Here is a 25,771-nt window from a genome sequence, read left to right as displayed (position 1 = left end):
ATATAAAACAAGTCGGTTTGTTTTATAGGCTAAATAAATGTTAGATTTCTATTATATGAATCAATAAAATTCATATAGATTAAATATTTTAACGTCGTCTTAATTGTTTTTTCTATAATATTTACCTTTTTGCACTAATGATGATGTACGCGTGTGTATGCGCATGTGCACGCCGGGGCGCTATTATCTCGCGATATTTACAACGTGAACTCAGATTTCCATAACCAAAACAAAACTCAACTAACTGGTGGTTTGCTTACGTTGGGAATTTATATATTTTTTTTCCAAAATCGTTTACATCTTTGGTGGATTGTATACCGGACTGTTTTAACAACTCATCAAACCGGAATGTAACGCAAAGAGGTAAAGACATACTGACGGAAAATCTTGTTTTTCTCTGTCGTGAGCTTGCTGACAATAGCTACCCAACGGCTGGAGGTTAGCGCTAAGCTAACAGGCTAACCAAAAAGTCTAAAATCCTCTTAGCTGCTCTAACGCCTTTGTAAAGCCACGGTCGTATGTGACTTGGTTGCTTTTAACATTGATGGTAGGTTCATGTGCGTTAAAAACGTGAGCACGGGTTGTGTGGCAGGAAGAATTGCGCCCAGTTTATCTTCAATTTTACAAGTTATGTAGCCTAACTGACGCCAACTCGTGCTAACGCTACTTTGAACTAATGTGAGTTTCTACTAGTGACAAGCTCCTTGCTGAGATGGGACCACATTTCTCCACATCTGAACTTGTCAGGACGTGTCACCTCTGTTTATGGAGGTGAACTTGTAACCATTCACTCGCTTGACAAAACATTAGGTACATCTGGGATAATATTCAAATAGGACAGTCCTGCACTAACGTTAAATCACCCTCCATGTTCAACAAGGAAACCTCACTCCTGTCACTTTACTCACTTGTATCAAAACAGAACTTAAATAAGGGTAAAACGGTACAGCACAAATTAAACTTAAGTATATAAAGTATAGAAAAATAAAGGGCAAGAGCAGATATATATACAACAGAGTTTGGACCATTAATGTAGAGTTATTGATCATGTTAATGGTCTCACACTGTGACTTCTCAGTTTGTCAGAGCAACAGCTGTTTTTGTGATTGCGGGTGGTTTTGGCACAGTTCTCTGTAATGCTGGCCTGAGGAATGGGAGGCTAAACACCTTGTGGCCAGGGTCTGGGGAGAGATTACTGGCCGGCTTCCTGACCCTGGACTGGTACGGGTCCTAGATAGAGGGAAGGTCAGTACCAATAATCTAATATGCAGACCTGATTGTTCTCTGCAGTCTGTCCCTGTCATGTCTGGTGGCAGATTCAAACCAGACCATAATTGATGCGGTTAGGACAGACTGGATTATTGCCATGTAGAAGATGATCAGCAGCTCCTGAGGCAGTTTTAACTTCCTGAGCTGAAGTACGGCCTCTGGGCCTTCTTCCAAGCAGAGTCTATATTGGAGGTCCACTTCAGATGGTGGGACTCTTCCTGAAAACCACTGTCATCTCCCCGGTTTTGGGTGGGGTTAGTGGTTCTGCACCAGTGGACCAGCTGTTTGTAGAGACTCGTAGCTGTAGTTTCGTAGGATGTAATTTCTAGTGCTGTTTAACTGAATTTATTTATAAAAAAAAAAGGTGTTAATGTGATTTAGCCCAACCCACTGACTAAGACAGGATTGTTAGAAGAATACACAGAATATACAATTCAGTGGATCAACAAACTACCGCCCCTAAAATTAAAATACACAGAGTCTGAGTCTAAATTGAAATTGTATTTCTTCAGTAATCCCTTTATTTATCTTTTCTGACATGTTTATTTTTGCTCGTGAACAAGAGAGACATTACAGCTTGTTCTAAAATATGTTGCACCTTCCTCAAGCTGATAGTGTTGGTACAATACAATTCAGTTGTACAAATCACAACCTCCAAAATGAAAACACAGGCAAATTAACAGCTCCTGCAGTTATTCATTAAAATTAAACTAATGCTGTATACTAGAACCTTCATGAAGACTAATTTTAAACAGGGCCATTATGTTGCAATGCATTCACTAGTGTACCTAATGAACTGGAAAGTGAATCCAAGTGCAGCCTGATGTTAAATGTGTAAAGAATCATTTTATAGGCTATGTCACAAATGAATCTATTGGTCCATAAATTTACATTTCTAGGTCAACTTGACTGCGTTGATGTTTAGCATCCTATATTATCTTATTTGAAATCTGATTGTGAAGTGTTTGAACTGTCTGTCTGCTGAACATTATTCCCAGAGGTGACTTATTGATGACTCCGTCTGGATCATAACATCTAGAATGAGTTAGAACCTGGTCTTTTGGAAAAAGAAATGAAGATTTTCCTGTGGATGATGAGGGGGGGTAAATACACTCTTAAATTAGAACCAGAATTGCATTTATTGTCACATGCATTTGCACGTAAGAGAAATTTGTTGTGGAGCTTGTTACAATAAACATAAGTATTGAAGGAATTGAACAATACGAATAATATATTGATGGAGGACAAACTATATAGAAACATAGTGCGTTCAGTCAAGGATAGCTGTGGCATCTGTCCATATTGATTTTTACAGTTGTCCAAATCTTTAGATCAGTTTATTGTTAGCACCTCTTAGGCTATGAGGTGTACGAGTTAGGCTGCAATTAATTCATTATATGCGGCACAATAGTATAATGAAAGGCACCCTCCACTATCCTTCCCTGTAAAAAAGTATAACAGTATGAATATAAATATATGAATATAAATCTGATTGAATAGAGATGACTGTGTGGAAGAAGCAAGGTGTTCAAATAGAACACAGGTGTCAGAAATACAGCGTGCAGGACTGCTGTCCCAAATTTGTCCACTGCTTTAATAAGAGAAGTGGACAGAACACAACACTGAGATCCAGGAATAAACAGCAATGCAGACAACAATGTGCCCAAATTGCACTTGTTGTTCTTCTCTTCCCCCCTTTTTTTAAGGATAGATTCATGATTCAAGATTTCTCTATTGTCAGTTTCCCTGTCTATGTCCATGGCATACAGAAAAAAAAGACTTTCTCTTTCTTACACATAAGAATATACAAATGAAAGATTTGAATTAACAAAATGCAAAGAAAAAAACAAAATAAAAACAGACTGAGAAAAATTAAATAAATAATAAAATCAGCCTATGTACAACAGTGAACTGTACGATTTATTAAATGTAATGATGGATGGATGGATGGATATATCTCGACACCATACATAATATATAACAAAAAGATTAAAATGAACGATAAAAAAGAAAAAAACGCAATATACTATATACACAATATTTACAATAATTCTAAGATAAGGTAATACAAAAAAATCGACTGTATATGGACCCTGATCAAAATGAGTTTGACACTGCTGAAAAAGAGAACTGTATTTTTTTTCTGTGGGGAATGAGGATTTAATAAGTTAAATCCGCAGAATCATTGATACAAACGTGGAACTTAATGCACCACTGACTCACGGAGCACTCTTCGAGTTTGCATCTTACGAGGTGGCACTTGAACGCAGCATCGCTCTGATTCAGTCGAGCACGCGGCCATTCACAGTTTAAGGTCCCTCCGGTGACTCTGAACGACTCGCCGGTCCTCCTCTTCCTCCTCCGTCCGTCGTCTTATAGGACGCGTTAGGGTCTCTTTTTTTTATGTTATTTCTTTACCTGCGAGTTCAAAGTCCGGGTCGAGCGTGTGTCAAACGATGCTGGTGAAGTTGCAAAGTAATGAGCGAGGATGCTGAAGCCGCCGGCAAGCCCGCTTTGTTCGCAGGAGCGCAGGGCTTTTGTGCCGCGGTCATCCCGCAGCTCGTCCCCTGCTGCTTTGTCTTCACTTGTCTGCCCTCGGATACCACCGACCGGTAGGTGCACGTCCGCTTTCAAAGCACCGAGCTTTTTTAGCCTTGTCATTGTGTTACATGATTGTGCCACCCTCTTTGATTTACTGTAATTTAAAATATATATATATGTATATAAATAACAGTGCCCCTAAAGGAGAACCAGTGACTTGACTTATCCCTTGATGGAACTCTGCGATACTATAATAAACCTTATAATATACAAAAATGCTCTTTGATTTTCTGTTATGGAAGTAAAATCTGTCTAGCCCTCAACAGATACATTTTTCATCACTTTAGAAAAGGAAGAATATACATACATGTAATGAATATTACCATTATAAATTGCACAATTTCCTTTTTTTTTTTCTCCTTACCTATATTAATTGTCATTTTTGCTTGGTTTCAAGCCAGACCGCATCTTCCCTGCCTTTGCCCATCAGTGTGCGTCGGTGTCGGCAGCCCCTAAATAATAGATTGGACCCTTACCCCTCGGGGCGCTCACCTCGTGCTTTTAATAGACCTTGCCTCTGCATCTTTGTCTTGAGTTACTGTGCCCTTCGAAGGTCGCCCAACTTGTTTTTTTAACGCAACAAACTCGCACCCGGAGATTTCGCGAGTGACCCGATCGGGAAAACAGAAAAAGGGGCAAACTGCTCATGTCAAGGAGATGGAGCCCTCTAATGGAAAATTGGGACAATAAATTGAAATGTGTGAAATCTCGGCTGCTGTAGAAAAAAGAGAGTATGTGTTTGCCCCCCCCCCCCCCAAGTTAAATATTGCCCTCTCAGTTTCTTTTGTTCCTTCTGTCCTGCTGGTCTAGGCTGCCGGCTGCCAGGCGTGCTTTATATTTTTTATTATCCCATTTCTGCCAACCATTAAAATCCCATTGGAGACTGCAGTATCAGGCATGGATGTAAACGCACACGCATTGCAATTAGTCATATCTCACAAGATCATTTAATTGTTTCTAGAAAAGAAAAGAAAAGAAAAAAAGAAGGCATGTTAGGAGTAGACAGTGTCTGTTATGTGTCTCTCTTTTATTTTCTTTTGTGGCTGTGAGCCGGCTCACCTGAAGACAGTGAACCAGAAGCAGAGGTGTGTGTCTGCTTCTTCTCTTCAGCTATCACGGTGACCCTTGTCTTCAAGGACGTTGCTAGAGTCTGCAGCTGTATTAGCTATAAACAGAAAAGATGGGGTGTCCTTTTCATGTTAGAAATACTAAAGCTGTGTCCCAATCAAGTTCTTTTCTTCTCCTCCAATACAGCGCCGATATTTTAGTGTTCAGTATCGACCGATGCGATCTTAAAAAAACAAAATGTGCAGCCCCTGAAGGAAGGCTTTTCTTGTCTTAGTTGTATTATCTGAGATGACGCTTGCACCGTGCGACTGTATTACGTCCAGTAAAGATGGCTATCAATGCTAATGTTGCGTAACAGGGGAAGCTCGTACCTTGACTGCAGACATGCTGCACTGGTTTAACTCCTTAACCCTCTGTGTGATATTTCTGTCCTTGACGCCGTCACGAGGAAACATTTCTCCACTTTTAAACTCGGCGTTCAGTGTTAGTTGGTGTTTGTTGGTGTTTTGATGGTGCATCAAGTTGATAATGGACATGTTCAGTCGTGTGATTTTGGTTCTGCTTCCTCTACTTTGAAGATGAAGTCGTTTTCTTTCTTGCTTGCTTTCCTCTTTGTTCGCAGCTTCGACGTACAAGACTATTTGACGCTACGGTCGTGTGGTTTTGGTTTATGGCAGGTCTAAAATAAATAACTGCAAAAGATCAGGCTCGACCTGACGCCCATTTCTGATCTGATCATTTTGAAAATGCCTGCATTGGCCCCGATCTCCCGACACCGATTGGGACATCCCTACTGTGTGCGTTTGATTTTGATATCGCCGTTCCTTCGCGAATTAGATTTTCCGTATTTTGTGGTCCACGTTAGGACAAGATTGAATTTCAAACATCATAAATATTAATCTGTGACCTTGGGTAGGTGGTGCGCTGTGGAAATCAAGGTGATGCGCCGTCGCCACGCTGCCCTCCTCATCATTTAATCTTTCGTCAGCTGGTCTCGCCACATTATGGATCTCCCCGTCTGGGTCTAACCATCCAGACGGTTAACCAATCAGCCACTCAATCAGCCTGTTAGCCAGTCAGGCCTCTCGGCAGCAGCCCCAGTATGCAAAGAAGTCACACAGTATCCACGGAGGTTCTCCTAATCACCAGCGTCTGCCAAAACATACATACGCTATCCACTTAGCATCATGAAAGACTAAAGGTTATGATTTCTTATTCGGTTAATGAGCTGCTCACTTTGCGCTTAAACACAGAGTTATTTCATTTTTGAAACCAGCGTGTCAGATTTTATTTATTTATCTGGACACATGCAGAGTTGAGAGCAGGCTCTGAAATAATAAAAAGATCTCTCTCTCCCAACCCCTCCACCTCGTCCTCCATCCATTTTGCGTCTGCCGTCTTTCCGATGCTGTAGCTTGCAGTAGGTGGTCATCATCATATTTCACAGCAGCCCCTCTCCAGAGAGCCCGGCCCCTCTTCATTACTAAGACCTGGATGTGTTTCTGCCTTACGAGCTCAGCGCTATTGATCAGATCGGCCGGCTACGCTGTCGCAGAGGAGGAAGTCGTTTATCCAAATTAAATAATGATGCGATTATAAATGGGTCGGTGCCAGCCGATACTTATAACCGATACAAGAACATTTAGAATCTGATAATGCGGCATTGTCGGTAATACCATGATCATAATTAAACAGTTTGTGTGATGTTGTTTTAATTCGATATTTCTGGCTAAACATCTGCTCAGTATCATTAGCCAGACAGCCATGTTTTTCTCCCAGATTTAAATTGGATCTGCATCAATTAGTCCGTTACTACATCACCATAAAATTAATTAGGAGTTGTTTTGATGGTTAATTAATTGTCAGAGTCACTTTCTGAAATGTGAGGATTTGTTTTGTTTGTTTTCATCTGGTGCTCTGCAATAAATTGGCACAAGACGGAAGTTGTGAGGGGCATTTTTCAGTCTTTAATCAGCAAAATTAATATTAAAGTAAGATTAATCAGTGTGGAATTTAACCATTAGTTGCGGCCCGATTAGGTACACTAGTGAGGATGGATGCATGGATGCTTATTTATTTATTTATTTATTTATGTATTTATTCCGAGGGAAATTCGGTGGCCAGTACCATCATTACAAAGAGACAGCAGGTACAGCAGTCCACAAAAAGGGTAAAAAATAAAAGTATATGTATATAAATGCAATAAGTATGATATGATTTATGGTAATAAGGAATTAAATATTGTGTACAATAAATCTGTCTATATACACTGTGTAGAAGTGTATCTAGTATCTAATGAACTACAATATAATCATCACTCAGGCAACCACCTTTAATGCCTTTGTTCATCTTCTCGTGTCCAGAACTTAACATACTTAATGTAAAATTACATATTTACATTATTCAAATGTCTCATATTTGATTCAGAGAACTTTATTTTATCCCGACAGGGCAATTCATTTGCAGCTTTTCCACATGCACACCACACACAGTCAATCAATCAAATAAACAAGCCAAGGGAACAATAAGTGCATGGGCACATAATAATCAATCACAAAACCAGGGCTCCTTAAAATCAATCAATCAGTATTAAAATTTAATAAATAAATACATTATTCCCAAGGATAAATAGATTAAAAAAATAAATAGATAAAACCTTTTAAAAAAAGTTCATCTGAAATGAGTGGGGTTGATGCTGAAAAGCTTAACAGCAGCAGGAATAAAAGACTTTATGTAACGATTTGTCCTCCTGATGGGCACATTATAGCGATGACCGGGAGGTGGCAATAAAAACTTGTTCCTCCCAGATTGTGCCCAACTTCTTCTGCTTAGTGACGATACACTTTTTTTAACTTATTTTCACAGACCAGCAGATAAAGGAAAGGGTTAAAAGGCAAATTCATTAAATCATATGTGGCCGTATCTCTATTTGAAACAGTAAAAACCAAGTGAACGAAATGCAGCTTTTTGAACGCATCTCAAATGTACGTTTGTGTATTAACGCATGCAGGGAGACCGTGTTAAGTCTCTGAAGTGGAGGCCAGATACTGTAACGGGCCTCTCCGGGCGGCTCGTCCGTCTGTAAACCACTCCACTCACTCCAAGTTGAAGTGGTTGTTACCTATCGGTCAGAAAATCTCAGAGAAACCAGCGTGCGTTGAAAGTTTGTTGTCGTGCGGCTCCTTGAGTCGGTCTCTGATAGATAGTGGCCGGTGTGTGTGTGCGTGTGTGTGTGTGTGTGTGTGCGTGCGTGTGTGTGCGTGTGTGTGTGCGTGCGGCTGCAGAATGAGGTCGGCGGTGGCGGCGGTGCTCACAGCTCGGTGCGTGTTTTCTGCAGCACTCAGCCTCTGGAAGGGTTCACGCGAGTTGACTGCAGACTCTTCAGCGGCGCCTCTTCCTCGCTCCACAGCTTAGCCCCCTGGCGCACGAGTTCTTTTACACCCCTGAGCGACACAACTCCGTGTGCGTGTGAATGTGCCTAGAGAGGAGGTAATCCGCGCGCCGAGCAAACCGTCTCATTGTGCCGTGACAATCCCGCATCAGCGTGATTAGTCCTGTCATCCCACTCCAAGCTGTGACCACATCAAGGGTTTTCTTTTTAATTCTTTGTGGGACAGGAACAAGAAATTAAAATGTCACAGAACGTCCTTTTATAGAATGTTCTCATTATGTAGTTGATATAAAAGGTTAGAAAATATTGTCCGTGAATATTCTCAGTCATCCAGGTCGTGTTATATCTAAAGCTAAGGCAGCTTTACTCAGGTCTTATTAGAAAATGAGTTTGGGAACAGACTCCAAAGCCCTTTTACCACGAGATTAGTGTTACCTGGGGATCTCTAGGAATTTTTAATAATCTGTGATATAAATCCCACTTAGATTTTCCATGTTGGTAATTAGTAAAGTAAAATTAAAAGTTGGTCTTGTCAGATCTTTCCGTTGTGTCTTTATTCTTTTAAAAGCGCTTGTTTCGTTCTGCTTCTCCGACCTCTCCCCGGGAGGACCGCGAAGGCTGAGTCAGCGACTATAAATGAAAGTTTGGATAGCTGTTAGAGCGCACATCAGGATGTCACTGCACAGCGTGGACACCATGTTTACAGAAAAGGCAACCTCAAAACCATCAGACGAGCAAAAAGGACGGAAAGATGGCAGCGAATTTTAATCTGCTGGATTACATTAACTGACGCATTAATGTGTTCATCGCGTCGGTGAAAGCGGAGCTGAAGTCCGCGAATTGATCACTGGGACCGATACAGTTTCTTCACATCACACACTCAGGTTATTCTAATCCTGAATAGTGTGAAAGAAGCCAGAGATGAATGACATTGGTGGTCTTGTGCCTTTTTTTTTTTTATCTCAATAAATTTTTATTTTAAAAAGTCTGACCTTAAGTTGACATACATGTCGTAATCCCGATTTCCTCCATTTCTCCTCAAGTGAGCTGTGTGGTTTGTCAGCGTTGGACTGCAGCCACCAACCACAGCAGCAGGTCCCGACCATGAGCCTGTACGGGGCCGGGGCCGGGGCCGGCGCCAGCGGCGGTGCTGTCGGTGAAGTAGTCGGCGGCGCCGTCGGTGGAGCTGTCGGCGGGGCAAGAGAACGAGAGCGAGGAGGAGGAGGAGGAGGAGGAGGAGGAGGAGGAGCGGTAGCGGAGCATTATCGGGAGCAACGGAGGCGCTCCAGCGATCATTCCCGTGACTCCTCGCATGAGAGAGGAGAGGGCCAGCTGACGCCGTGCATCAGGAACGTTACCTCTCCCACTCGACAGCATGGTGAGAAAATAAAGCCAGTGTTTACCTGAGCCTGTTTGCGTTCACGCTCGCCTCACCATTATCTCCTCTCCTCATCTGCAGATCGCGAACGTGGCGACGGAGGTTCGTCCTCCAGGTCCTCCAGTCCACGACCCCCCAGGGTTTCTCTCTCCTATTCCCACATAGGTGGAGCTCTGATTGGGGGCCACATACCTCGGTCCCTGGGTCCCCCGGGGAGCGACCACCACTCCAAATCCGGACCCTGCGATATGATATACGTGTACGACATCAGCAGTAAAGAGCATCGCAGCGGGCTGAGGCTGGGGGAAAGAGTGACGCTTATTGTGGATAACACACGATTTGTGGTGGATCCCGCGATCTTCACGGCGCAGCCCAACACCATGCTGGGCAGGTGAGCTCTCCGAGACAGATTATTGCCAAGTACAAAGAGACTTATTGGTGTCTTTGTATTTACTGTTGCATCACATATTATTTCGCATATTATTTTATAGGTAAAGGTATGTAACATGCACTAGTGCCATATACCACGGGCTTTAGAGTAGGGATGTCCTTCCAGGCAATTCTGAAAAGATCGGCCATAAACACAAACCTGTAGCATCAAATTGTCTTCGTCCTCTTCATTGGCTAGCGTCAAAGCTACCAAAAAATCAAAGAAGAAGAGAAGATGAAGAACATAGTCACGTGACTACACACGTCTGCTGCGTGGAAGAACTCTGGAAAATAGACTTAGACAGACTTTAATGATCCATGAGGGAAATGACTCTGTCACAGCAGTTTCGTTGTACATAAAAGTAAGCACAAGATAAAGAAAAAAAAAACATTAGATTAAAATAAAATAAAAGCAGTTATTATCTTGTAAAATAAACAGTGTAATCAAGAAAATTTACAGAATTAACAGAATTAAAATCTTCCTTGATGTGAATCGTAGCTTAAAAAACATAGACATGGATCAGTGGGATAAGGTTCATTAAATTTGAAATAAGTGAAAGGCATCAAAATATAACTTATTTAGTTCTTAGATCTTATTACTTTCTTATAATCTTTTACCTGCAGGATCAGTGATAATAACTTTCTCTGCATTTGCTGGGACACAGATGGTAATGAGAGTGAATTCAAACAATTTCAGCACTTCTTCTTCTTTGAAGACCTGGTAGAAGTGTGTGACTGATGTAACACATTAACTGTTAATGGGTAGAAATTGATGGAATTTTTCTTCCTCATTTATCACGACATCATTATTACTTCCTCTCTGGCTTTAGTAAAGCTGGATGTTTTTTGTTGACCTCTACCTCCCTCAGCCATCTGCCGTTCCCAGAAACTAAAAGCTTTAACTGTATCTGTGCTGAGAAAAGCGCTCTTCTCCTCCTCTTCCCTTTATTTATTTATTTTAATTTTTAATTTTTTTTTTAGCTCAAATCATTCCAGCAGATTTCCTGCTAAATCAAAGCTGGTGAGTCATGTCTCAGCACACTTCCTGCTTCCATCTGGGCCCGAAGTTTAAATAAAAATAAAATTCAGTTTCCAGTTCAAATTGATCTTCAGTGGAAAGATCTGATGTTGATTCATAAAACCCTTGGATTTCGTGAACGTCGGAAACGTGGAAATCCAGCAGTGGTCTGTTTTCGCATGACTAGTTTTGTGAGATCTCGCAACGAGATCAGCCCATGTATGAAGCTCCATCTCTGAGAGCACCAACAGCACTGAAAGCTGATTGGATATGACGGCAGAGAAGAGCTGCACAAAAGCAAATACAGATGAAAGATGTGAAACTAGAGGTAAAACGCTGTGGAAATACCACAAATCTCAGAAACACAGCGTATTTAGGGATGTCCCAGTTGGTTTTGGCAGGTGATCCAGTCATTTTTAAAATGATCTGATTGATGTTGGGCTTCACCATGTCTCTGTAGCTTCAGACCGTCTTATTCCTCAACGTCAAAGCTGCCAAAAAATCGGACAGACTAAACATGTCTGCTGTGTGGAAGAACTTTACTCTGGACAATAAAGTCAGTCAGACAGACAGAAATTTATAAATGATGCAGAGTGGATTTGGTGAAGTCAAATTAACACTAGACGCTGCTTTTAAAAGAAGACAAAAGTGTCAAGGAAAAACATTTCAGAGAGGGTTAGGGAGTTTAAGGCAGCGTTGGATGACCAGAGCATTTCTGTAGAAGTAGAAAACACAAGGTAGGAGCTCCCCACTCCACACTACATTAACTCTGACAGAAAAATGTATTGGTCTGAATCCAGTCGACTCTAGGAGACAAGGAAAGACTGTAGGAATCTATGGGAAAGGAACCATTTAAAGTCGGACCAGGACTCCGATTGGCCGATACTGATAATTTCAAAGATTGGTATCGGACCGGGGTGGAAAATAACTTGATCGGTACATCTCTAATAATTTCCAAATGTTAAGTTATTGAATTTTTACAGTTTTACAGGATTATTTGAGGTTTTTAGTTGTTCATGAGTGCACAGTTCTTTATTCCGACTTTAAAAAAAAAAAAAAGCATTTAAAATTGGTCGTTAAACACCGGCTCTGTCGTTTTGTCAGGATGTTCGGCTCAGGACGAGACAACAACTTCACTCGGCCCAACGAAAAGGGCGAGTTCGAGGTGGCCGACGGAATCAGCTCCACCGTCTTCAGAGCCATCCTGGTGAGAGTCCTTACCTCGCTCCATGTATCGCTGCACCTCTCCTCCTTTCAGCGTTGCTGCTTCCTCTGCTTCACCTTTCGCTCCGACGTGTTCGCCCTTCGCCGTCTCTCTCCCCTGAGGCACAGACTTCACAACCAGGAACATAGATCACAACGTTGTAGTCACTTTCACTGTTTCTTCTACCGCACCACTGACTTTATTAATGTCTGAATCAGCTCTAGAGTCAAATGTAAAAGTTGTGACCACAGTTAGGATTGCGTTGTATAGTTGACGCAACGTGACACAAGCCTGAAGAGATTAAATTTATTATAATTTTTAGTATGTAGTAGTTTATTCAAAATTCACCGGCTGAGCAGACTCCACCTGCTGGTGAAGATCGTGTGAGGCACAATGAGAGAGAGAGAGAGAGAGAGACTCAGCACCAGGCTCAAGAACAAGCTGTACCTTCATCTGCCTGAAGTAGAAAAATATTAGTTTAAGCCAAACATGTCAATCGAGGGAGAACTCGGATTAATGCGGAGCAGCTTTAGTGCAAATCACCACAGCGCCGCCTTCAGTCGGAGCGTTTTTAGTCCAAGCTGCGTTAAGTTCCGTGGTTTATTAATCCCAACGGGAAACTGGGGCAGCTCCTCGCGTCGTTCAGTCGACACGTGAGGATTCATCAGCGACGAAGGTGGAAGTTTAACGTTTAAATTTTTCGGTTTAACGGATGATGCTCAGAGTGGGTACGTCTGAACATCCAGGCTCGAGGAGACAGAAGAGGAAGTGAGCGCTCTGCCTCTCCTCTCCTCTCCTCTCTTTTTCCATCAGCAGAAACTCTCCAGGGGAAAAGAAAAAAAACAACTCTGGTTTGACAGAAGCTGCACGGAGACAGCGAGAGGAGGGAAAGTGACGTCGGCAGCCTCTGCTTTCATCACCCTTCCGCTTATTATGCCTCCCTCCTCCCCTCTTCCCCTCCCTCCCTCCCCCTCCGTGACGTCGCCTGATTGCAGTTTCATCACAGCTCGTCCTCCATCCCTCCTCCCCCTCCTCACCCGCCTCTCCCTCCCTCCCTCCCTCCCTCCCTCTGTCTCTCCGTATCTCCGAGCGAAGCAGCATTAATAATGGCGTCCCGTTTTTTTTCCCCTCCCGTGCTTCTGCCCGCGCGCGCGCGCCGCTGAAAATGGCAGGATTACTACAAGTCCGGGATAATCCGCTGCCCTGACGGCGTCTCCATCCCCGAGCTGAGGGAGGCATGTGACTACCTCTGCATCTCCTTCAACTACAGCACCATCAAGTGCAGAGACCTCAGTGAGTACACGCAAAACTCTACACGCTGCCGGGTGACTGTGTGATCGGTGCGTGGCTGCAGAGCCATGTAGACCCCCGTTCAGTCGGTGCAGAGTTTGGTGAGTGTGCAGCGGATGCCGTTCTCGTCGTTGCGTTGGAGCAGAAAACAAAAAAAAAAAAAGCGGCAGATGAGCGTAGAGAGGCGGCTCTTTGGAATCGTTGTTACGTCTACCTTTAAAAAGCCCTCGGAGAGTTTGTGACACGTGAAAGATTATTTGTATTCGATGCAGCACCGTGCAGCTGCGCGAAGTTGTCGGTTTTGTCACACTGCCGTCTCTGTGTTGCGGCGTTGTTGTTGCTGTTGTTGTTGTTGTTTGTGTGTCCGAGTGTGTGGGAGGAGCAGCTCTTGCTGCCAGGCTGCTCTGTGCCGAGGCTCTAAGTAGGTCATGATTAGCTGTGAGCTCTAATGCTGGTTACGCAGGCTAAAACAAGGCGACCGCAGCAAGTGGCTGAATATTCTTCTAGGATTCGTTGTCTTTAGTGGTTTCTGTGTTCAGACTCTAATTCTGTGTTTAGCCTTTACTGGTAGATCTGTTGTATTTAGGTCAGAGATGATGATAGATTTAACATGAGCAGCAGAGCAAGGAGTTTATGTAAATACGTGAAGAAAACATTCTGTTATAGACATTTAATAGCCTCAACTTCTCTTACTTCTAAACTTTTTGCAGTGGAAAGTTGGTCTGGAGTCGCTCCGTTGGGAACGGCTGCTTGCAGTCTGCATCCTCACCACCAGAGGCCACTAAATCCTACACACTGGACCTTTAACTGCAACTTATCAAGTACATACACTGATCAGGCATATCATTATGACCACCTTCCTAATATTGTTTTGCCTCCAAAACAGTTATGACTCATCAGAGAATGGACGTTAGCCTTCTGAGGGTGTCTGGTAACAGGATGATGTTAGTGGGGGTCTTTGGGTCCTGTGGGTTAAGGGGAGGGGTTTGTGTGGATCATACCGCAGATACTTGATCAGTTTGGGATGTAGGGATTTTGGAGGGCAGGTTAACACTTTGTGCTGATCTTGTTTTTTAGTCGTTCCTAAACAGTTTTTGTGTCTGTGTCAGGCTGCATCCTGTTGGGGATGGCTGCTGCTGGAGTGTCATTGTTACAGGGTGGGGATGTCTGGTCTACATGTCTAAGTAACATCCACATGAATGCCAGGTCCAAAAGTTTCCCAGCAGAACGTTGAATTGTCACAAGATCGATGGTTGATAACATAGTCGTAGTAAGTTATTTATTTCTCCTGTCATAATGTTGTGGCTGATCGGTGTAGCCTGGGCAGTCCGCTCCACTGAGTACTGGATTCTCCAGCCAGTCAAATAGTTTGGGCTGGGTTTTATGTGGTGATGAGCCGTCATACACGTCTTTGTCTTCGCTGTGCAGTTGAACTTGTTTGCAACAAAATGACTCCATTGTTTGAAGGACTGTCCAGTTGAATGCACACGTTATTTTTTTCCTCCCTGAAATCCAGTTTGGCTAAGCCACGAGACGAATTTACAGTAAACCTCCTAAATCTTTAATCTTAAAAAAGACTCAAAGTTTCCATTTAGCGTTTAAACTTAACGTGCTCAAAGCTTTGTTGGAGCAGACTAAAAAGCAGCTTCCGCAGGTTTTCTGAACATTTCTTGGAACTAAATGTCCTGCCACTCCGTCCCCAGGCGCCCTGATGCACGAGCTGTCCAACGACGGAGCGCGCCGTCAGTTCGAGTGTTACCTGGAGGAGATGGTGCTGCCTTTGATGGTGGCCAGCGCTCAGAGCGGGGAGAGGGAGTGTCACGTGGTGGTGCTGACCGACGACGACGTGGTGGACTGGGACGAGGAGTACCCGCCGCAGATGGGGGAGGAGTACTCGCAGAGTAAGATGTGTTTCTGTGCGACGCGGACCGAGCTCGTGGTGTGGCACTGTCAACACCAGCTGGTTTAAGAAAGTTAAGAAAGGCAACAATGACACCTGTTTATGTATAAAGCTGCAGGAAAGACCCGTTATTAGAGTCAGACGTTAGTGTTGCAGAGTCATGTGTTGAACGACCTTTCTTCTTCCTCCACAGTCATCTACAGCACCAAACTCTACCGCTTCTTCAAATACATCGAGAACAGAGACGTGGCCAAGTCTGTGCTGAAGGACAGGGGGCTGAAGAAGATCCGACTGGGAATAGAAGGTACCTCTTTATTTCATTTACAGTTTGAAATCATGGATATCCACAGGCAGCTCTGTGCTGCAAGAGCTGTGATTGGTCTGCTTGGTAGTCACGTGTTTCCAGCTGCTTCTCAATCTCTGTGATTTTTAAATTGATTGATTTGGATCAATAAAGAATCGTAAAGGTCAGCTGAGGAGGTTTGGAGATACAAACATTTGTGTAACTGTTTGTGTAACTGTAACTGTCCGCACAACGGCTGATCATCTGGCAGCCGACGTTGTGTCGTCATCATGAGCTGATGCTAATGGCTAACATGGAAGAAAAAAGTGTTGTGGAAGCAGCTTCAAAGTTACATGAAGTGGATCGTTCCCTCTGGGCCTCAGCGGGACGTTTGTACACCACTTGGTAAATGATGTCGACACCTTGTTAAAGTCTAAAACACTCAACCTGAGCCCAGAGTTTCCACAACACCAATAAAACACCTTCAGGTAAACGTCGAAAACCAAAGAGTAGCTGGGTCCAGCGTTCGCTTTCTCCCGGAGGATCAGGCGTCATTAACATCCCTCCGCGTGGTTAGCTTAGCATATAGCTGCATTTCTGAAGCTCATTAATTCACATGAGGTCTCTCTCCCTTGTTTAATGAACGCACAAGTACCTGCAAAAGCAACACTTGTGCCGTTTTACGAGGCGTTAGATGCTGGACTGGTTCTTGGCCACAACGCTGGACTTTCTGGAGCTGGTCGCCTGGCAACCGATCCTGTTGCTCCATATTTACTGTGCACGCATGGTGATGAGTTTCCACATCATACTCACAACAAGGCAGCAAGCGAGCACACACCCACCTGTCGGTTTATTAGGTACACTAGTAAAAAAAAAAAACATTCACATATAACAGTCCTGTTGTAAAACCTTGACTAATGCTGAGTTTCTTGTTCTTTGTTTTTTTCTGCTGTCGTCTACTCCATCTCCACGGTTACTTTCCTCCTGTTAGTCTGTAACTTGAACCGGCTACCAGCCAGACAACAGGTTCAGACCCTGGTTTAGTATGAAATTAACCTGGGAGCCAGACGGACCTCAGTATCAACTGCTTTTTTCCATTAACACTAGTAAAGCACAAAACCCAAATATCGCATCGCAACTGGTAATGGAAACGCCTAATTTCTTAAAAACCTCTTAAATATCACTAAAACACTTTTATGCTCTCATGAGGTGTTTTTTCAGGCGTATTGATATAAAAGTTTATCGCAAAAGTGCAATGGAAACACTTTATTCTCATTTCCCCGAACCCTGGATGACGCAGGGGGTCATGTGACCAGTTCAAAGTTACAGCTCATTCGCAAAACACTCGTCAGTGGAAACACATACTTTATCAGAATTTCAGAAATATCACTTTTATTTTGAGAAAAACTGAACAATGACACGTTTGTTTTATGTAAAGCTGGTCTGGAGACTCTGTTGGGAACTGATTCAGCTCCTGCAAAGATCTGCTGGGCCAATCAAGTTGTTTGGGGGCGGGGCTTAACTTAATCTGAGCACAGCGGAGTTGAATTAGTTTCCAACTAGATGGCTCTGATCGGTTGGAGGACCATCCAGTTTTTGTAGAGGTATATTTGCCGTGACGTCAGACTTGTGCTCTGATAAGAATCCTGCCGTTGTCTCCGTGACTGTTGACCCGCGTCTTCGTCTCCTCCTCGCAGGATACCCGACCTACAAAGAGAAGGTGAAGCGGCGCCCCGGGGGCCGCCCGGAAGTCATCTACAACTACGTGCAGCGTCCGTTCATCCGCATGTCCTGGGAGAAGGAGGAGGGGAAGAGCCGCCACGTGGACTTCCAGTGCGTCAAGTCCAAGTCCACCACCAACCTGGCGGCCGCCGCCGCCGACATCCCCCAGGACCAGCTGGTGGTCATGCACCCGCCGGGGCCGCAGGTGGACGAGCTGGACACGCCGCCCCAGCCGCCGGGAGCGGCGGAGAACAGCGCGGGCCCCCAGCTGGCGGCCCCCTACGAGGGCCCCAACCAGCAGGCTCAGGACAGCCAGAACCAGGCCCCACACGGCCTGGCCCTCAGCAACCAGCAGCAGCAGCAGCACAGCAGCAGCAGCAGTCACACTCAGGCCACGTACCACTACGAGCCAGACCCCGACTCGCCGTCACCTTCTGCATGATATGCCCCCCTCCACCCCTCCCCTCCCTCCTCCTCACCCCTCATTATGTTCACACTTCAAGCAGCAAAGCCCACGTCACCGCACTGAGCCACAGTTAAACATAGGAAGTGAGGAAAAAAAAAAAAGAAAAAGCCAGAAAGCACAGAGTCGACCTCCTCAGCTAAAATTAAAGCACTTCTGGCCTCTTGTTGCTTCTAGTGTGAACACCCACCACTCTTTTCTCCTCCTCCTCCTCCTCCTCCTCTTCCTCTTCCTCCGAGTGGCGAACCACCACTTTGCCTTCTGCTGCAGCCTTTTTCTCAGTCGACACGGCGCCCCCAACGAACGAACGAACGAGAACTTTAAAGCACATCAGCGGAACCACCTCCTTTTTATTTATCTCCCAGAAGGAGTTCATCTGTACACGCACACAAAAAAAAAAGAAAGACAGTTTTACATGAAGAAGAAGCCCGAGTGCGTGTGTGTGTGTGTTTTTGTTGGTTGCTGTACAACAATGAAGAGGTGGAGTCCCTCTTCACAGTTTACTCAGAGGCACACGATGTCGATTCACTTTTTCCTGGTTGTATGTGAAGGCCTTTTTGGTTTGTTTTGTTTTTTTGTTATGTTTTTTTACACGGCGCAGATGAGATTTTTTTCACTCTGGTTAAATTTGGTTCGTTTGTTTGTACTGATTTCTGATCCCTGGTCACCGAGCGACGTCGGGGAAACACGTTCAGCACCGGTTTTTTGTTTTGATTTTTCTAATAAAGAGAATTCACAAGAAGAATTCACGAATCACGTCTTTATTCTGATCTCGTTCTAAACTACGACGCCAATCAGCCACAACATTATGACCACTGACGGGAGAAGTAAATGACACGTTCTGCTGGGATTCTACTTAGACATGTACCACCCACCCCACAGCAATGACATGATCTTTTTTTTTGATTAATATGTAAATCAAGTTCTATAAGGACTAATGTGAGTGGAGGTGCTGACTGTGCATATTTGGTTAAACGTAAAAGTAGGTTAACATATGATCCTTTTCAATAACTACTACCTGTGAAGTTTTACCTGCTATTAAATTTTCAAGGTCCCTTCCTGAATTTTACACGCAGTGAATTTTCATAAAACAAAATGGATTCTTTCCCTCTTTTACAAAAAGTACAACTCGCGAAGTACAAATTAATTGGTTGAGAACATATTCCGTAAAATATATATTCAGGTCTGATGGTGCTCCCTCAAATATGACCTAATCTTGCGAGACTGCAGCAAGATTTCTGACGATGAACTTCATGAGTTCTGGACTTCTGAAGTTGGACCTTATTGAAAGTTTCCACTTGGGATGACGGTACCACGAGGGGCGCCGTTTCCACGGACACAGATTGCAATGCTGCACCTACTCGGTAAGTTTTTCCAATTCTCACCGTTTCCACAACAGCACAAAAGTGGAAAACGTGAGGTGAAATCTCTAAACTGATATGATGATGGAAAAAAGAAACACGGCATTTGCCACAGATCAGTTTTAGAGTTGGTTTCATATGCAGAAAAATAATAAATTAAAAGTGGAATACTGGAGGGGGCACTTTAGGTTCTAGTGGAGGCCACAGACACCTTATATATTTCTTACTTTTTTTATTTTATTATATTGATTACACATACTACCTCTGCAGTAACATGTAAATATATTATTCCTGTTTACATTTGCACTTAAATCACTTTGTATTGTTCTGTTTTTTTGCCCTTTTCCTTAAAAATGTCTTGTATTTACATTGTTTCTGAATTTGAACAATATTGTCAATTTAAAATGTTATCGTGTTACAAAATGAGACAAAAACAGACAGTAGGAAATTAACTGAGCTGATCAAAAATTCAACTTCTGATTTGACCTGAATCACCTGCATCAGTAGCAACGTTTGGTACCAACACGCAGAGAATGAACGGACAGAGGAGATCCAGTATGACAGAAACAAATAATTTTATTTTAAAAATATTCCACTGCTGATACATACAATACACTCATCATACTCATATATATTTGCATAAAGTATACTCTTAACATGATAATATTTAAAGATTTGATACATTATTGTCGGGCGGGTTGGGAAGGAGGCATATCAACAAGAGGGAGGAGAGGAGAGGGGGGGGGGGGAGGGGGGGGGGCACTTTATCGTTGTAGTGTTTAGCGTAAAAACATTGAAACAGAAAACCACTAGAACAGATACAGAGGAGGAGCTGGGGCCTCGCCAGCCGCCGCCTAATTGGAGGAGGAGGATGATGAGGAGGAGGAGTGGGCGGAGCCTGAGCCTTGCAGGTGCGTGGACACAGGTGAGTTAAGTTCCACCCACACGGAAAGAAAACGTGCTTCATGCGTCCAGAGAAACAAATCTGAACGAATTTAGGGAAAAAATATTATGTTTTAACTGTGTAACCATTAAATTTTCCATAACGGAAATAATAAAGTGGTGTTGAGACACAAAACAAAGTGTCTGGTTTGAGTTTGGAGTAGCTCCTTCAGCTCTAAATGACAAGAGGGGTTCAGGTTCAGGTTCAGGTACAGTTTAGTTTGAGTTTAGCCAAACGGCTCCAGAAAGGTTTAGTGCACGGTTACATTCAATCACACTTCTGTTTCCTGCAGAAATAAATCACAAAATGTTTCTTTAGTCGATTACAGGAACTACCCATCTCTACTTTTCATTCATTTTCATTTTATTTAATTTTGTAGCTGTTGTAGGATTAGAAGGACTAGAATGAATAATACGGTTCTGCATGTGACTAGAGTCCTCCAACCTATCAAAGACTGTTTCTTTTAAACTGAGCCTCAAATGATCAGGTTTTGCAAACATCACTTAGACTTCAAACTTAGGGTAGTTTTCAAAAATGAAAATATAACAAAATAAAATTCTGTAGAAGCCGGTTAGTTTGTAAAAGTATTGGAAGTTTATTTCCTGAAGAATCTGAGTCGCTTCAAAAAAAGCCTTATTTAGAGTCATTTGTGTTTGGTTCTCAGTTTGCTTTGTGAGGTTTTTTAAATATATATATATAATATTTTATAATTTTTTTTTAAGAGACTAGCAGCATTTGTCAAATGCAGTTAGAAGATGGAGCACTTTGATTGTGTCTCAGGTGGATTTTCTTTCCATGCGACACAGACCGACAACAAGACCGTGGCTCCTCCCGACTCCCGTCCACCTCCTCTCTCTGCAGGACGAGCGCTGGCGAGAGTGAAGAGGTCGTGTTGAGGATAATTTGTCATCGTTAAGGGGAGGGGGGGGAAAAACAACAACAAAACAAACAAAAAAAAAAAAAAAAAATGGGGGCACTGAAATGAAGAGTTTTCCGTTCTCTCTCTGAACCTTCCTAGAAAGTCCCATCACCTCCATCTCCATAAAATCTGTTTCTTTTTTTTTTTCTCGTTTTTTAACAGTAATTCTGTCATTTCTGCAGTAAGATTCACCTCAGAGGTATTTTCTTTTAGCTCGAGCCCGCTCCAACAGGTCAGCAGGGGGCAGTTCCTATGTTGGGGGCTCGATTCGAGCCCGGGTACTGAAACAAAAGGCAAAGACAAACTTTCTCTGCGCCACATCTCTGCAGTCGAGAAGAATCGTTCAGTGACCGACGTGTGATCAATCAGCGTGGAGGGAGGTGAGCGGGAGGAGACCCTGTGACCAAACGGTTTTTACGCTTTTATGCTTTTATGCTAAGCCTTAGCGCTCCAGGGAGGTGCGTGGGCACCCGGAGCAGGAGCAGCAGCAGCAGCAGCAGCAGAAGTCCTCAGTAAAATGGCAGTGAAGAACGTTTCCTCATGGAGGAGCACTTGAATAATCCGGGGAGGTGGCGAACTCGTTTTTCAGTTATGCAGTTAACCTCATCATCTGATCCTCGCTGACGACGCTCTAGCAGCTTAAAAAAAAAAAAAAAAAAAAAAAAAAAAAAGGAGAGGAGAGGGAGGATTTTTTTTTTTTTAAAAGTAAAAAAAGTTCAGGAGGTCTTCACAGGTCCACTCAGCTTTGAGTCTGATTCATCCAAATGTCACCCACGTGGCTTCGTGCTTTGCCCCGAGGGCCTTGGGACGGAGCCAAGCTCCGCACTAGAAAGTCGAGTTGCATTGTGGGAGAAGAATAAATAACGGCCGTACGTGATGCGGCTACCACCTCCTCAGGAACGCAGACTTCTGTCCACGCACACGAACATTCAGACCGTGGCTACGTTTGCATGGACATGTTTTAGGATTGAAGGACCTCGGTTATTTACCTCAGATTTAAAGGGGGGGTTCAAATAGGAACATCTGGAAAACCTGGAACTCACGCGGAAGTCAAGCTGATTTATTAGCTTTGTTGTTTTTGGATGGACAGTAGCATTCCAGTAGTAATCAGATTTAATATGCCTCACGTAATCACCTCAGTCAGAGCAGACTGACCAGGAGTTTTTTTTAATTTTTTTTTCTGTAGTGTAAACCTTTAATAACCACGTAAACACCTAATGTGCTGGTTTCTCTCTGTTTGGACTAAATCCACTCCAGGAGGGACAGAAACATGGAGGTAGAAAAACAACAAGTGTTTGAAAAATACGAATCGAGCTGGAATCCCGGTGGACGGCGACGGCGGAGACGTCTGGACGGTCTCTTCAGGTCTTCTTCTGTCACGTTTCCTACAGACGTCCAGGCTCCACGGCAGCAGAACAGAACCACCCTAGTGATCGACGTAAACACATAAACCTGATCAGATCTTTTTAATCGGGCGCCGTTCGGCCGAGCTGAGGAACCACCGTCCCACGGAAACGTAGCCACAGACTCTTATTTAGACGTGAAGCTGCAGTTTAAATCGAACCGGGGTCGTTTCTTTCACCTTTGGACTCGTGAAGACCTCAACTGAGATTAGATTGGATAGATTTGCGATGCCTCTTAAGGACGAGGTACCGTTACCGGCTGTAAAAAAACAAAACAAAAAAGAGAGAAAGAAAAAAAAACAACTCCATGAGGACGAGCTGTGGAGCAGCCTGGAGAGAGGAGTTCAAGTCGGATGAGGAAACAGCAGCAGCTGGGTGGCGGCTTTTTCTCTAAACGTTTGTCACTATTTAAAAAGGAACAGAAAAATAATCTGCTCCTCGTGGAATTATGGGAATAAAAGGTCCACTAAGAATCCTCCAGAGGTTAAACCACCACTTCCTGTGTTGGAGATCATCTGTTTTTTTTGTTTTCTTTTTGTACAGTGTCCTACATGTCCAGAGAGGTGCTCCCCATCCAACACCACTCCACCGAACACGTCGGTCGCCCGGTGTCTGTGACCGCGTCAGGAGTCCTGTGTTGGTTTTGGGACTGGCAGCGGTAGCAGGGCCCCCGTCCCGCTCACCTCCCGCCGGAGCCACGGCTAAACAGAGTCGGTGAGGGAGCGTCGTCATTTTAGCACCGCAGTTTCTGTCACTTGTGTCTCCGTCGCCGTGGTCTCTCACCACGGCGACGACAGGGATCTGCAGGAAACTACTAACACTGTAAAAAAAAAAAAAAAAAAAAAAAAAAAAATGAACATCTTAACAAATCTGCAGCAGGGTCTTTACAGAAAACTCCTCCCGCTTGCGCCGGCGAAACTCGGCTCCGCCTACAGGGAATGATGAACCGAAACGTGGGAGCCGAATCTCAACCGCCGTCCGAGTCCGAACGCGACCCTTCAGTTTGTGGATTTGTCACTCGACAGCGCGTTTATTAAGATGGACATTTTTTTCTTCTTCTTCTTTTTTTTTTTTTTTTTTTAGTGTTTAGTTGTGTGCAGACGGCAGGAAACACGGCCGGCCCAGAATTCAACCCTCGACTGAACTCTCTCCATCGGTGGCTCTGGTTGTTCCCTTTCGCGCTGCCTTCACAAAGGCCAGGGCAGGTCGCTGAAGTCGACGGGGCCCCCCAGGCCGGCGTCCGCCTCCAGGAGGGACATGATGACCGCCATCGCCGCCTCGTCGTTGCTGGGGCTGCTGGAGCCGGGCTCGTCCATGATGTCTATGCTCAGGTGGGAGTTGTCACCTACGGACGGAGGGAGGAGCAGTTGTTGACTTTGCTTGGAGACGAAAACACACACACACAAAAAAAACAAAACAAAACAAAAAGGATGCTGTCTTTTGACTCACTCATGATGGACTGGTTGGAGTAGGGGTAGCCGACAGAATCGGGTCCAGGAATAACCCCCGTGCTTGGCAGATCGGGTGTCCCTCCGTTCTGGATCTATAAGGGGAAGGGGGCAAACATGGCGTCAGAGCTGAATGGGTTTCCATTCTCTTTCTATATATACATATATAGTGTAACAGGCGCAGAGGCTCATGGGAAAACAATGCAAGCACCTGCATACTCTCTGCTCTAAAGGGTGAGGAAATAACTCTTTTCTCTCCAGAGAAACAGGTAGAGCTCGGCTAGCTAGAAGGCTAGGAAGCTTTAATAAGATGCTATTAGCTCGAAGGCTAGGAAGCTAAGATAAGATGCTATTAGCTATAAGGCTAGGAAGGGTTATAAACTGTTGTACAGAGTTGGCATCGCCTGATCGTGCCGATCAGTTAATTTATTCTAGATAATCTTGATAACTTGTTTTTGTTGTTACTTGTTTTTAATGTTCTGCTGGATCGTATATATGGGACAGCAGTAGCTTCATGAACCAATCAGAGCTCTGTACAGTGAGTTGTGTTTGAGTAAATTCTGCATAAGTCATTATAGGATTCAACCAACACATTTTTTTTCAGAACAAAAGAATTCAGGAAACAAACTTCTTTTTTTTTTTTTTTTTGTTACTGTGTACACAACTCTATCTGTGGTTAACAGTCTGGCTGATTGTTCCATGTTGTTTTCTTATCTCGTGACTCTTGAACGAAATAATTCCCTCGCAGGGATCAATAAAGTGATCTTGAAACTTGAATTCTTGTTTACTCAAGAACAACAGTTACATGGCCACTTAGAGAGTGACTTCCTGTTTCTTTTACCACCCTCTGGCTCTCAAAGCCTTAAATCTTTTCACCAGACCTGCATCATTTCCACTTCAAGAAGTAGTTTGAGACAACACAGACAATACATTCTTTCCAGCTTATTTGAGAAATGAAGATTGTTCGTCAGATTATTACCGGAAGAAATGTGCTCTGTTGAAACTGTCTCTGTTGCCGTTTCATATTTTTTTAAAACTGCAGTCTTTATGTTAACACAATGCCATTAAATATAACATTGATGCCGTGATAGTTACGGAAACGTGTCACTTTGTAAATTGCGGACATATTAAAGGAAAGGGTACATGTTTAATAAGGAGGCTTATATGATGATGAGTTTACCTTCTTGCCCCCCGGGGAGCAGGTGTCAGGTGGAGGGGTGCTGGTAATGTTCAGAGGGCTGGAGCCACAGCTGGAGGGGGAGGAGCCTCGAATCCTGAAAGATGGAAACAGGTAATTCAGTAATATGTCATTTGGTTTTCGTTACAGGGCGAGACAAAAAGAAAATATGTTTGCACACACCTAGAGAGACATTTTTTTGTTATTTTATGTTTTCATTTGTGAATAACCACTTGTAACATCAAATTATTCTCGATGGGACAAAACAGACTCTAGAGAGGACCATCTGCATCTTTTCACTGAAACAGAAACAGCTTCTCCTAAATGCTTAGAAAGGTAGTGAGGACATTCAGCTGCTTGCAATCTGCATCTCCACCACTAGATGCCACTAAATCCCACACCCTGGACCTTTAACGGCTCCAAACAAGACCTCTCCCCCGTTGATCGTTGAGTCCACAGCCCCTGGAAGCCAGATCCAGCTCCAACATGTACAAATGTGTATGT

General features: G+C 43.7%; 2 protein-coding genes across 5 annotated transcripts in view; one reads left to right on the top strand and one right to left on the bottom strand.

Annotated features, from left to right (window-relative positions):
- Positions 1 to 202: 202 nt before the first annotated feature.
- On the top strand, positions 203 to 18,761 carry btbd10a (BTB (POZ) domain containing 10a). 2 transcript variants are annotated; one of them, XM_047595472.1, is made up of 8 exons: positions 203 to 363; positions 9,373 to 9,707; positions 9,789 to 10,098; positions 12,259 to 12,361; positions 13,531 to 13,651; positions 15,352 to 15,549; positions 15,742 to 15,852; positions 17,529 to 18,761. In XM_047595472.1, exons 2-8 carry the CDS (start codon positions 9,434 to 9,436, stop codon positions 17,993 to 17,995), a joined length of 1,584 nt encoding a protein of 527 aa, XP_047451428.1. In that variant the 5' UTR covers positions 203 to 363; positions 9,373 to 9,433; the 3' UTR covers positions 17,996 to 18,761. The 2 variants fall into 2 exon arrangements, with proteins under 2 accessions (XP_047451428.1, XP_047451427.1); XM_047595471.1 differs by lacking the exon at positions 203 to 363 and adding an exon at positions 3,316 to 3,881.
- A 1,174-nt stretch (positions 18,762 to 19,935) lies between these two features.
- The window catches only part of arntl1a (aryl hydrocarbon receptor nuclear translocator-like 1a), a 32,807-nt gene continuing 26,971 nt past the window's right edge, over positions 19,936 to 25,771 (bottom strand). For all 3 annotated transcript variants that reach the window (XM_047595469.1, XM_047595470.1, XM_047595468.1), the window contains 3 exons: positions 25,271 to 25,364; positions 24,092 to 24,185; positions 19,936 to 23,987 (listed from right to left, as the gene is read on the bottom strand). In XM_047595469.1, the coding sequence (XP_047451425.1) occupies positions 23,830 to 23,987; positions 24,092 to 24,185; positions 25,271 to 25,364 (346 nt within the window). In that variant the 3' untranslated portion in view covers positions 19,936 to 23,829. The remainder of the gene's footprint in view (positions 23,988 to 24,091; positions 24,186 to 25,270; positions 25,365 to 25,771) is intronic.

Source organism: Mugil cephalus, chromosome 10 (assembly GCF_022458985.1).
Source record: "Mugil cephalus isolate CIBA_MC_2020 chromosome 10, CIBA_Mcephalus_1.1, whole genome shotgun sequence".
In the NCBI taxonomy this organism is placed as follows: domain Eukaryota; kingdom Metazoa; phylum Chordata; class Actinopteri; order Mugiliformes; family Mugilidae; genus Mugil; species Mugil cephalus.
The sequence above is the reverse complement of the archived record's forward strand: the minus strand, read 5'-3'. Positions and strand labels throughout refer to the sequence as shown.

Excerpts from the sequence above, each read along its gene's own strand:
- btbd10a (XM_047595471.1), top strand. The coding sequence starts at position 3,748 with ATGAGCGAGGATGCTGAAGCCGCCGGCAAGCCCGCTTTGTTCGCAGGA. Across the intron at positions 10,099-12,258 it reads CCCAACACCATGCTGGGCAG|GATGTTCGGCTCAGGACGAG; the intron begins GTGAGCTCTCCG and ends TCGTTTTGTCAG. Across the intron at positions 13,652-15,351 it reads CATCAAGTGCAGAGACCTCA|GCGCCCTGATGCACGAGCTG; the intron begins GTGAGTACACGC and ends CTCCGTCCCCAG.